The 13,271-nt window shown below is 41.3% G+C and overlaps 1 protein-coding gene across 1 annotated transcript; it reads left to right on the forward strand.

Annotated features, from left to right (window-relative positions):
* Positions 1–1,733: 1,733 nt before the first annotated feature.
* Positions 1,734–12,816, forward strand: LOC108625733 (ejaculatory bulb-specific protein 3-like). The gene is made up of 4 exons (XM_018025965.2): positions 1,734–1,839; positions 8,088–8,262; positions 11,799–11,893; positions 12,570–12,816. The coding sequence occupies exons 1-4, from the start codon at positions 1,834–1,836 to the stop codon at positions 12,669–12,671; spliced, it is 378 nt and encodes a 125-aa protein (XP_017881454.1). The 5' UTR covers positions 1,734–1,833; the 3' UTR covers positions 12,672–12,816.
* The last annotated feature ends 455 nt before the right edge of the window (positions 12,817–13,271 follow it).

Consider the following 13,271-nt stretch of genomic DNA (forward strand, 5'->3'; position numbering starts at 1 on the left):
TCACAATGCAGTCATTTTGACTGCTTTGGGCAATATAGGTATATACTAAGTTTCAGTCTTTCTAGTGTTAAACGAGATTATTCATTCACCTAATACAACTTAGCTGTCCTCTTAACAATTCCTCGTTTCATGCATAAATAATTGTACAATCATCAATAACTGTGATTCTAAGAAAAATCTACTGTAAATGCAAATTCCAAAACTGTTCGGTCTTAGCATTTCCTGTGCGACCATTCGAAAACCTTTTAATTTATTATAAATACGGCACATTATCTTCACTTCCTTTAATGATTCAGACATTTCCGTGACTAATGCATTTGCATTTTCATTTGAGACACAAAGCAATAGATCGTTACGCGTTACACAGAAAATGGAATACTTCTAATGTACTTTAATGCTCCATGAAAAAAGCATTCTATAATATACGCCTTTTGTCTTTGACGCGGCATTAATTTTGTCACTGGCTGATACGATCGGTGGGATCATTTTATAGTCTACCGTGTAATTGACTTATTAGTCGACAGTGTAATATTTAGAGAAACCAAGTTTGAAGGCCCTCTTCTCGCGTAGCTATGAAAAGTTAATGTCACCTCCGTAAGAATCCTATTACGCGTAATTAAATGAACGTGTATACGCAGGAAGTTTCACGAAGGCTGTACGCTCCCCATGGCAGCCTTGTTACACGAACTTGAAATAAACGGAAGAGAGAGTTGCGATACTTCGTAATAAATTTAGCCAGGGAAACATTAATCCTGAAAACTTAATACCTTCGACAGACAGTTCACGAGTAACAACTTGTTAATATTTGAGTTTTTCACTGTCAAGTGAGAATCACGATAACGTGGATGATTAATTTGTCATAACGATGCCAGTCCATTTACCAACAGATTTTTCATTTATTTAATGTGAAAAATACATACATCGTGCACGTTCGTAGAGAATGAAGGTATACCATAATTAATCGCGACGTAACTGCTGGGAGATTATAATAAATGCATCATCTGGTCTGATCGTCGAATTTCCTATTCCATTATTATTCTCTGAACACATTATACATTGTCTTCATGTAAAATAAAATTATGTAACAATTCGTATTGCGTTACCTTCTCTATGAAGTAACGATAATGTATATGATGTACATACATGTAATGCGATACATAAACGTGACGGATCTCGTTCCACACACTCTGAGCGATCTACTTTTCCCATTGTGTCGTAACGAGAATCCCGAAGTCTTATTTCTCGATGTAATACAATTTTACTCATTAAGTTAAAAATTAGCACCGACGCAACGTTTGCCCATACATTGCATAATGCATGCTTTAGAAAAGAAGAGAACAGCCCGCGTTCATCGTTACGTCGACGTCGACGGTGTGCATCGTAAAAAAAAAAGGTGTTTAGTTTAAATATTCACATTAGTTAAATGCTGCATCCGGGAGGAGTAGAGTGAAAATCTTGATTTTGTCGCTAGCTTAGCTTTCCCAAGTACGATGATGAATGACATTTCCGTTCACGTAAGAAGCAGCATTGATATTTCGTAAAGAAAAAGTTTGACACTTCGCAACCTCGGCGTCAACCCGGCACGTGTCGTCGTGATTCTCGGAAGACCGCGGACCGCGTTTACCTCCGTTCAGTTTTCCCTTCCATTGCCGATTTCCACCATCCTCCCGGCGAGCAGACGCGCGCAAAAGCGCCGCGAGAAAGAGGAACGAAGCCGAATCGGCGAATTCGGGAGGCTGGGCAAATGGCCGGGTATAAAACCGTTGATCGGCGGCGAAGCCGGCATCAGTCACGCTTAACTTCGTTCTCCTGTCAGACACACAAGCTGCCAACATGAAGGTGAGCGCTACTTTTTCCTTTCACCTTTCTGCTCTCTCCTTCTTCGTTAGTTTCCCATTATCCTTCTTGTTTTTTACCCGTCGTCCGGGCCGGGTACACTTTGTTCTATAGCTTTTTTTCATCCCCTCTGGGACTTGATTAACCTTTGCGAAAGAGCGTTTGCCGCCTTGTGTCTTTTAATTCAAATGTAAATTTAATGCACTTCCGCGTCCGCGAGTCTAGTGGGCATTTTTCTTTAACAAGTCGGTACACCCTCGTCGTTGCGTAATTTCTCTACGTAAGAGCGTTACCCAGTTTCACGTACGCGAACGATTTTCCAACGTCCGGCGAACGAAGTCGCAGATGGGAAAAACGCTTGGCGGAGTACCCAGAAACGAGAGCTCGTATATAACTCGAACGTCGCTAGCGATCACGGTCGTGCCCGATTAACACCGCGCGAAACTATTTAACGCTACGTATAATTACAAGAAGAGGTTCAACGTCTTTCGCGGCTCATTAAGTTTCCACGCAGCGCGTCCGCTCGAGTTACTAATGCGGGCGGAGGAAGATTACCGGGCGCGACGCATCGAAGATCGCTTCCTGAAGTACACGACACGGAGGCTGGCTACATCTAATTTGTGAAAACACGCCTGCTTAAATTCGGGACACGTCCCGCCGCCGCCGCGCCGAGCTCCGCCGCCTGTGAACCTTTCCTCAAGTTCGTTTCACCCCGCAAAATTCAGCTAGACGCGTCGCACGGCACGTAAAACCGAATTTACACGGTTCAATTTGGTCGAACAATGCGTTCGACGTAAAAAAAACTGAGAGAGTCAAGTAAACAATGCGGATCGGTCGATTCTATTGAACGTCCAGATTCAAAGGATGTATCGTTCAGTGAAATTGAAAGCGAGGCGAACACGTGTGAACATTTTTACATCAACGTAACGTGCACTATCCACGTGCTCTGGTTTGGATTGGAGACACCGCGCCGATTAAGGTGATTGTAATTCAAAGCGAGCCGTGCAAATTCTACTTAAGGAGAATAAAACGTACTCGTGAAACCTTTTTAACCAACAGCGCGTCGTCATTTCGTCCTCAAATTTATTGATTTATCAAGTAACTTTGAATTGTACAACGAATTCACATTCAACAACATTCACGAACAATTTTCTCCTCTTCCCTTCTTTCTAGATAAAAATCGTTAAACTCCAGCCTAGAGTATTTAAAATGATCGAGGGTTAATCAAATTAACTTCTCTGCGCGTTCGAGTCACTGTAAACTATCTATAACTAGTAGTTGTCGAGCAGTTTTTAGTGAACTTTTCCAGCGACAGATGTTTGCTGACGAGCTAAATTATTAAGTCCATAAATTGATTCTAACAAAATCGATAACGTAATAACTGCTCGTTTCCATGCGTGTATATCGGATATTCAAACTGAATTAAGGATGTATTGGCTATATAGTCAACACCAAAAGTTTATGTACCTTAGAAAAACGCATTTCCTATCATTAAAAATAGTGCACTTTTCTTCTAATTTCGATATTTAATGAGTTAAGTATGATTATTTGGCATTTTATTGATGTTGACAAAATCCGACCGATCCACCGTCGAAATGGNTATAAGTTGTAGGTGATACTATTACCTATAAAAAATTTGAAATCACTATAATTTTAGATTTTTAATAGTAATAGGAATCTGTAATAACAAATTCAACATGCCAGCATTGTTTAAGTATATGTATAGCCTATACATCCTTAATCGAGTCAGGCAGTCTTTTTTTGAAACCAGACAAGATTTTATTTCAACGACTGCTCTACGGTTACTAACGTCGCCAAGTTCTCACTCGAGCTCATGTGTTAAGTCGGTTCTTCAGGTTTGTACAAACATTGACACATCAGTTGTTACCTTGTGGATTTTGTGTGACAAAAACATTCGCTTTCCTCGAGTCAGCGTTTCATTACGTATTACTGAATTTTCAACAATTTAAAGAGACATAACATGCAGTAATATGTAACTAAATACAAAATATCCGAAGTAAAATAAAATTTATAATATTTAGAGAAACCAAATGTTTATATACACTTTGATTCTTTAATTTCGTTTATAAAAAGAGGAATTTGCATGAACCACAGCCTAGATATTCCTATTGATTTTCAGAATTATTTGGTATAGCATATGCAGTTCTTAAAATAATTCTCTTCAATGACATGCCGAAGAGAATGTAAAACACGATAGTCGCATTTTTAAGAACTACCTGTTTTCGATTCAGATTTAGGACTGCACGAGATACTTACATCGCGAGCGAACGCAATCGTAAATGAATTTCACGCGCGTTCCGGCAGTGTTTTCTCAGTGGCGCGAGAAGGAATACGAAAAATTCGGGATGCTAGTCGCGCGTATTGTATGCAAGAACATGTTCCGAGTTTTGCCGGTGCCTGGCCGTGCGACGAACGCGCGTGATAAGAAACTGGATTCGAGCAGTCGCCCGACTGCCATTTCGGTGTTGCTGCATTCCAATTGTCCGTTCGATTCTTGATTAACGCGCTTTTGATCCGCGCCTAATTAGAGGACACCATTGCCGAGTTCGTTAATTGTCGAAAATTAACGCGGATAACGCGTCTCGCTAAATATCGGCGCGTTGCCAGTTTAATCAGTGTTGGAGTTAATTGTGTGACGATTCAAAAATTGTCGGTTAATTCGGTCGTGATTATTAAGCGACTTGTATTTCCACTTTAATTTCAAATTAGTATATGCTCATATTACATTTATTACCAATTTGAAGAAATGATTTTCATATTAAATGCTGTCGTCATACGATGATCGAATGATGTAACGTGATTGACAAGTTTAGTATGCAGTTTTTTTTTTTATAAAAACGTCTTTCGTTAAGATATATGAATAGGAATGTGCGTTTTTTTCCTTCGCAGAGACGTTGGACTTTGCCGGTAATACGTACGACTATTAATCTAAAATTATTGCATAGTGTATCGCGTAAGAAACTCGGCATCCTCGTGATGTTTGAAAAAGTTGTTTCCTTTGAATTAGTAATTGTGGGACACGTGCGAGGTAACATTTTTCACACTCGCGGGACGATGGGGCGCACGCCAGCCCGCGTGAGAGTATTTTTGCAAAAGAGAAAAAAAAATGAAAAAAGAGTGTCCGGGGCTGAGGTGAAATTTATTTGCGAGAGAGTGAAAGGCGTTAGGAGGCATTCCCCGCGATTGCGTCATGGGATTTACGCATTTACCGACGTATGTATGCACGCGTACGTCGTACGTGCAGCTGCGTTGACACCAATTCTGTAATTGCCGAGTTGCGTTCCTTTAAAAGAGTCTAAAAGACCAAGGTGAGCATTTGCGATCGACAGTAATTTTTATTGAACAACAAGATTTATCGTTGAAAGGGAAAGTCAGTTCCGATTCCGAATTGAAATTTTTCGGCATGTAAAGATAAAATAATTGACGGGCTACAAAGAGAAAAGGGATACGATTAAAAAAATTTAGTTGTATAACTGAACTCGTTTGGGAAATGAGGAAAAAGAGTGAAATGCAATTGAGTAACTAACACAGACGGTTCTCTTTTACTTTTGGAAATCTGCTTATTCGGGACGAGACGAATCGGTTCGGTGGTTGAAACGGACAAATTCTTACCAGACGCTCGACTCGACGAACATGAAGAAGGACGATCTCGCGGGGAACGGTTACGAAAGAACGAGTTCTAGCTGTTGCGCAGGACTTTGATCTTCGTTATCTAAACTGCAAACTATTCTTGTTTGTACATTTTGCAAGTAATAGAAGAGTTTAAGATATTTTGTTCCCTGTTGAATTTTGTTCTCTATTGAAGTATTTCTCCATACCGAGTTTGTATTGCTGAATAATGAAATTCTGAATAGTACATTAATTTCTTGCGTACGAACACTAATCATTATCGATAGCCTGGCTGTTAATTCGCAAAAAATCGGAATGAATTATCGTGTACACCGTTCATGAGTCGTTATCCCGCGTGCGTAGGCATACGAATCGCAAGATTTATAGGAGATTCATGATTCGGAACGAGCAAGGACAACTTGTTGTCCTGTTTAATAGTCCAGCGGCACGGTGGTGGTCCGAGCAAACCGATAGTCGCATTATTCGTGCATCTGGAGCGTAGAAAACGGGATGCCTTATCGCGTCGCGTTGCGTGGAATCGGTTTTAACCATGAATTGCCGTTCGGTAATCCGGCCTACGCGTAGTGGATTAAGTGCGCAGCGTATCGGGACACGAACTAAGCAGCTCTGTCGTGTCTCCTAAGTCTAGGTTTCCGCATGTTCGCCGCCTTAGGTACACGACGGTTGAACCTTCGTTACGAGCATCGCGTTGGCCAGCTAAATTTCCGTTAAGTTGCGGATTAAAGTGAGAAGGTTAGATGCAGACCGGATCTCGGTTAGATCAATGGAATATTAAATTTCGATACTAACTGAACTTGGAGCAAAGCGATGGGACTATCAGTTCAGAGAACCACTTAACGTGAGATCGCGTTACTAAAGGGCTCTATTAACTGTCCGCAATCAGATTCACGATGTTCTATTATTCTGTTACTTGCTAACTCGAACCACCCCTCCGATTTATCCTCCCTGGTTTGTCGGCTCGTCTAACCGTGCAGACTAAATGAGGACTAGTCCCTAGCTGGGATATTTTACGATCCCCCAAAACATCATCCTATATTTTCTCAAGTGGTCATAATTTACAAAAATGATTCTCTTCAAAATAATATTTATTCCTATTTTTTTAAATCTCAATATTTCATTCAGTTTTAATTTTTATTTAAGAATTATTTGGTACAAACGCATATTTTCTTTAGCGAAAAGTTTAGAAATTCCTAAAACGACGTACAATTTAAATTACTCGACCAAATGGAATTTTTAAATTGGTATACGAGTTTGAGAAAAAATAGTTACGAAAGTTGATTATTTCTATTTGTTTGGTTCATCGTTTTTTTTAAACGAATGTATTATTTTCTAAAATGGATTGCAATCGGTTAACCGCTTTCATTCCACCGTGGAACAGTCGTACTTTCCAAAACGTCGAACTGGTTTTCATGATTCCATCTCTCTCTCTCTCTCTCTCTCTCTCTCTCCTTTCACTCTTTCCTGCGTCGAATATAATTTTTCGAGGAAATAAAGGAGGTCTCTGCTGCAAGTGACAATCTCGGTTGGAGCTAAATTATTCTTTCTAGGCCAGCACGCCGACAATTCATCGTTATTCGTATTTCTTAGTATACATATACACAGTCGACGCAGGTTCCCCGCGACTTCCTCGCGTGTCGTTGAGTCGGTCCCGATCGGCTTCTACCAGCGGCTCTCCCATCCTCCCCCGCGCGGTTTCACCGCGGCTCGAAACGCTTTCAGAAATTGCTTACTTGATTCCGTACAATTTCTTACGGAACTACGACCATCTAAATTCTTTTCTTTAAAACTTACGATATCGCTTTCGATTCAGCGAAGTTAAAAGGGAGCTTGTACCGTGTCCCGATAACAATCGCCGCGAGCGCTTTTAATTCCAAAGGTTACCAGAAGAACTACTTCCTCGATCCTCGAGCCTTTAACATATTTAGAAACCGTCCGAACCCCGCGGAGTCGCGTGACTTTACAGCATTCCGCAGGCATTAGTCACGCGACGCTTTTTCCCAACAAACTGACGCGAAAAAAACTCGAGAAATTCCGCGATACAATTCTTGATTTAAACGTCGTCGAGGTATAAACTTGTTCGAACGGTCCCCGTCCTTTTTAAGGATGATTATGACGTCAACGTTCTGTTGCTGTATTTATATTCGAGTACACGTATCTACCCAATGCTAAATTGCATATTGGTTTGATGTAAAACAAAATTCGTTTCGAATCGGAAATCGTTGATTGGTTTTAAAATTACGAGACCGAGCGTATGCTATGCTTTCATTTCAACAAAATGGAAATAGTCCAAAAACTTGTTTCGCGAATGCCTCCTAATCTGACGATGAGCCAACGAATAGAAAAACGTTATTGACCGAGCTGATATATCCGAAAAGTTGGCGATATCCATCGCCGCGATAAACGTTCTTCGAGTGCACGAGTTTCTGTTATTACTTGATTGTAACTTCGATCGCGAGAGAACGAGGCTGAAGGAAAAACGAGAACGGTAAATGCGGGAGGGTCGAAGGGTTACGGTATCGCGTTGCGCTTTGCGTTTTATCTCCCCCGGAATATAGTGTACCACTTTATAAAAGACTTCCGCTTTTCCGTCCCGGATCTAGGTCGCGGTTGTTTTCCTCGTCTTGGTGGTCTGCGCCCTGGCAGACGATAAGTACACTACCAAATACGACAACATCGACTTGGATCAGATCCTGAAGAGCGACCGTCTGCTGAACAACTATGTAAACTGTCTACTTGAACAGGGGAGCTGCACGGCCGATGGTAAAGAGCTTAAAAGTGAGTACCACTAAGGGATTCTACGTAACATTGCTGATCGATCTAATCTGTTAATGTAAAGAATACTAAGATTTTACACTCCAATAATCAATAGGATTGATTTACTCATTGTCATTTGAATGGTGATACCCTGCATTTGTTATCTCACTTTTATTACTTAATCCGTATCGTTGGAATTAAATAATTGCTAGACAGAATTATAGGATTTGTAGAGAATGTAGACAGTCGCAAATCACGTACAGTCCAATCAAAGAATGTTAAAATTGTATATTAGAATATTAGAAATTATGCGTTAAACATTCCTTATGACCAAGAAAAACAGGTCGAACGATTTTATAAACCTAACTCTTTTATAATTATCATTTTTTCTAAAAGTTCAATGCTTCAAATAGTGGAGACAGCATTTTATTACATGTCAAACTTTTGACAGAGATCTTACGGCTCATACAACATTAAAAGAATCTTTATCATTGAAATTAAACAGTCGCTAGACGGATAGAGGAAGACGGTATTTGTCGCGGAATAAATCGGAGTAAGAAACTAGCAGGGGCAAATATCCCGTCGTATTTTTCTATTCCACAGATCTCGGCTTTAATCTAGCCGCCCTTCCCACGTCGAGTCGAGACGCGACTTGTGTTTTATCACGTACACCTTAACGCTGTGCTCCGTTACTTGGTCTTAGGGGACCTCTGGCCCTGAAATCCAATAAGCAATGCCCGCCGCTACCTATTTCTTCTTGTCGTTCTCGTCCCTCGTTTCCTATATTCTCTTTCCACTATCGGTCGCGAGCGTCGGCCGTGTACGGTGCACAGCTGCACTTCCGGTACCCCTCGTAGGCTTCCTTTACCAGCCGAACGTGTCGCTGGTCGAACGTGGTTGATGGAAAGTTCTGCGGATTGCGCGCGGTGTAACGCTGTCAAACGTTCGACAAGGGTTCCGTGGTCAAAGTCGAGGAACTGGGCCGAAAAAGGAAGAGCGCACTGCAACACCGCAGCTTTTGCCAACAACTTCAATCGCGATCGCGATCGATCTCAGTTTCGCGGAGAGAATTGCGTTACCCACCTTTTAGCTGCTTCACGATTTTTGTTATCTCATTTCCATGCAAGAGCTATTCTATAAAATATAACGATCGATCTTATCTATTATTCGGATCGTATCATTTTGAATCTTGGTTAAATCCTCTTTGCGAATCGTTTTTGATAATAAAATTTGCTTTGTAGTATAAGAAACAGGTTTCAAGCACGTTCTCTTATTTTATTTGAAAATAGTCCCCGAGAGAGCCACTGCTTACCACGTTGGTTAAACTTTTTCAAAAGTCGTTAAACGTCCTTCCGGGATTTCGCGTTTCTTACGTTTTCAGTCACGTCTCCTTGAAGGTTGTATGCGAGATGAGAAAGAGATATGAAAACTTGACCAACAATGTCCTGGAATCCATTCCTCAGTGCACAGGTTTTTGTCGAAGTGATAAGAAAATTGACAAACGAGATAATATCACTATCGGGTGATCTCCGTCGAATTTTGGCGTACTTTCAAGAGGTATTTGGATTAAAAACTGCGACAGCCAACAGGTTGCGATGCTCCGATAAAGGCTCAAACGGTTGCCACCTGGTTGAAGTGTTTGCATTTATGTAACAGCTTCATTAGGAGTTTACTTCTGATCTTGCTGTCCATCAATTTCTGCGGGAAAGTCTTATCTCAAAGTGAATAATTTTCGTTGCCTGTGTGGATCATTGCCAATACAGAATGCCTTCGTTCATGAAGTACCAAAAAACGACATTAAATAATTTCTTTCTCGTTTTTACTACATGGATTCATAGTATCGTATCTTCTGGTTTGCCGTACGGTAGACCGTCCTTAATACAAACTAATCGTCAGATAAGTAAGCTCGCATAACTAGGACGTTCACATAATAGAAGATCCATTACTCTTCATTCAAATAATAGAAGTTCGCAGATTAATTTAATGAATTTCACCAACTAGTTTACATCAGTTTGACTAAGTGGAGTTCATATGAAAGAAATTTCGCGATCAAGTACTTACACGTTACGACGTGAACGGATAATCGGTGAACGTATTTCAAGTTAAGCTCTCGTGTTACACGAAACGTCAACTCGTATCGATTGATCGAGACAGATTTTCCTCAACCGTTTCTTTTTATATTCTCCCGAATCGCGGAGCTGGTTTTATCATGGTAACAGGTTTCTTGTCTCGGAAATTCAGGAACGATGGGCAAGCGCAGCCGGTGGAAATGATATCCGGCGAAAAAAAGCCGTACAATGAACCAGTCCTTTTCCCTTATATTCGCAAGAATAACGTAGGTTATGAAGTTGGCCTGGTGAAGGAACTCGACTACGATCGGCCATCGAGGACGCCATATGGAAAATATTATAATGGCCCCCTTTCTTCCTAGCTCGACTCCTCGATCAAGGTTCATCGAAAGGCCTCCTTACAACTGCAATTCCTTTCCCTCTTATAGCTGGGTAAACGTCTGACAGTCGGTTCAACGACCCTTTATGATACCCATTATTCACTCTTATATTTCCTACTCGAGGAGGGTAGAACTAACAAGTATAGCCAGAAGAAATTATTTTCATCATTGATCGAATTTTGGAATCGATGATCCCTTCCATTGAATTTAAGGGGAGTCATATTGCTCCAATCAGACGTGATTGAAGTACCGATTGCAATTAGCACGGTTTTGCTGAAATTCAGTCCGAAAAGTTCACTACGTTCATGATCACTTTGGAAAATTCTTGATCTCATTTCCAAGACGCGCTTCCCTTCTTAACCTCTCCCCAAGTTTTCCCCAAGGTGCTGTTGATTAGGTGGGAACGAGAGCTCGCTCGAGAGTTACTTCAAACCGGTATAAATAAGGTTGCTCGCGTAACCTATTTAAAAGCGCTCCATCATATTTTCCGCCTTCCCGTGGCAACAACGACGAGGAGATTGTTTACCGTCTTCTATTTCTGCGGATTCACGGAATATTTGCAATGCATGAGCCCTTTTTGTATTTATAACATTTACATTGGTTAAAGCAGTTTGACGCTGATTCAATTGCACACTTCATTTTACAGCGTATTTCACTATCCTTTACCCTCATTCCTTTCTTGTTCCGACATCGAATACGACATCTCCGTTCCCTAATTACCCTATCATCAGTCAACAGATTACCCGGAAGTTCCTTATCGTTGGAACTTCTCCGCAACCGTGGGTATCTATCTCGAAAAGCGAGAGTTGAAAAAGAACGTAGCTAACTACGAGAGTTCGCCAATTACCTTTTCTCCTGCAAGTGATGCATCTTATCAGACCTTTATCGTTAGCAACTGCAACTGCGAGCCGCAACCTCGAGACGAACGAGGCAAGTTCGAATCAGAGGAACTTCCTCGTTCAACGAAACGTAAATAGACCCGGAACCGGATCGAGAGCAAACGAGAGAGAGAGAGAGAGAGAGAGAGAGAGAGAGGGGAAAAAAACGTCGGCGCGCAGATATTGTAGGCGCGTAACGATATTCAAAATTATTTCCTCGTTGATTTCAGAGAACCTGCCCGACGCTTTGGCGACCGATTGCAGCAAATGCAGTGAGAAGCAGAAAGAGGCCACCGAGAAGGTCGTCCGGTTCCTGATTAACAAGGTACGTTCACTTCTCTATAATTAAACGGGTATTATACTTACCGATCACGAATTGATCGAAACTGGTTCAACTTTCACGTCTCAAACCTTGGCTCGCCACAGTATATTTCAAATGTAGGTAAAGATGTAAAGATAAAAAAAACATTTTGAATTACTGGATTGAAGTGAATTGAATTCTCTGAAGTTAGTTGAAATGTGTATGGAACGTAACCAGAGGATCTATAGATTAATTTACTGTTACTATTTCCCCGAGTGATGTACAAAGGGATGTAAATGCGAATTACGAAGTTTACGAGGCGGAGATGGAAGTGGACGAGTTACGAACTCTTCTTAGCCGAGTTTCGAAATTTCACGGGCAGAAATGGAAATCCGAAGGAAGCTTTTTTCAACGCGGAGCGGAGAAAAAAGGGACGGCGAGAGAGTTTTGAAGAAAATATCCTCGACTGTCGGGGGAGGCGCTTCTTGTTTATCAAACTCGCCAACGAACGATTTAACTCTCTCGCCAACTTTTAATTGAACCTACGAAGCACCGATTCACTTTGTTGACACTTTTGTCTCCCCGCTTCGTTACCGTAGCCTTAATTATTATTATGAAGCACGATCACCTCGTTTTTAAGCGTTTGCTATTCCAGAATGAGGATTCTTGACTGTATAATGATCTGATCTGGTTTTTCCAGCGGCCACAATTATGGGAGAAACTGGCGAAGAAGTACGACCCTACCGGCGAGTACAAAGTGAAGTTCGAAGACGAGGCCACGAAACATGGACTTAATCTTTAAATACAAGTTATAAAACGTTCTTAAAGAAATTACATTCAGTACTTTAAGATTAGAAGGTTCGATATTCACTGTTCCAATTTGTACTCAACTGAACGATTGCGAAATAAACGTTGCATCTGTGTAGAACCGTGTATACGGCAGAGAAGAATAATTTCTTTTCGAGTCTAATTTGTTCGTTGCCGCGATGTACGAGCGAAAAAGAGATCTCGGCAGATAGAAGGAGAGAAAGAAAGTCTTGGAGCAGAGAGGATTCGTTCATTCCGTTGAAAAGACAAGCACCCGGAAAACAAAGAAGAATTCACCGGGTACCGTCACGTAGCTGCCGCCTTTAACGCCGTACTTTCCCTCTCCTCTCGCCCGGCCCTCGCCTTTTCTTTTTATTCCTGCCCGCGTTTCTATTACGACCGATTGTTTCGCGTTCGAAATAATCAAGCCGCTTTCACAGTCGACGGCTTGAAACGTAAACCGGTCGGATTTAATATAAAATTAGAAGAATTCGCCGGGTCAATCCGGGTATTCGTATTCTCCCTGCGTCGTCCTTCGCTGCGTTCAAGATTTCCGTCTGAATGTCGCACGTGCACGATCGTGCTCACTTCTAGT

This window comes from Ceratina calcarata, unplaced genomic scaffold, assembly GCF_001652005.2.
Source record: "Ceratina calcarata isolate Rehan_Ccalc_2016 unplaced genomic scaffold, ASM165200v1 scaffold369.2, whole genome shotgun sequence".
In the NCBI taxonomy this organism is placed as follows: Eukaryota; Metazoa; Arthropoda; class Insecta; order Hymenoptera; family Apidae; genus Ceratina; species Ceratina calcarata.

Bases quoted from the DNA above. Each gene is read 5' to 3' on its own strand.
- LOC108625733 (XM_018025965.2), top strand. The intron at 8,263-11,798 runs GTGAGTACCACT...CGTTGATTTCAG, and splicing joins CGATGGTAAAGAGCTTAAAA to AGAACCTGCCCGACGCTTTG. The intron at 11,894-12,569 runs GTACGTTCACTT...TGGTTTTTCCAG, and splicing joins TCCGGTTCCTGATTAACAAG to CGGCCACAATTATGGGAGAA.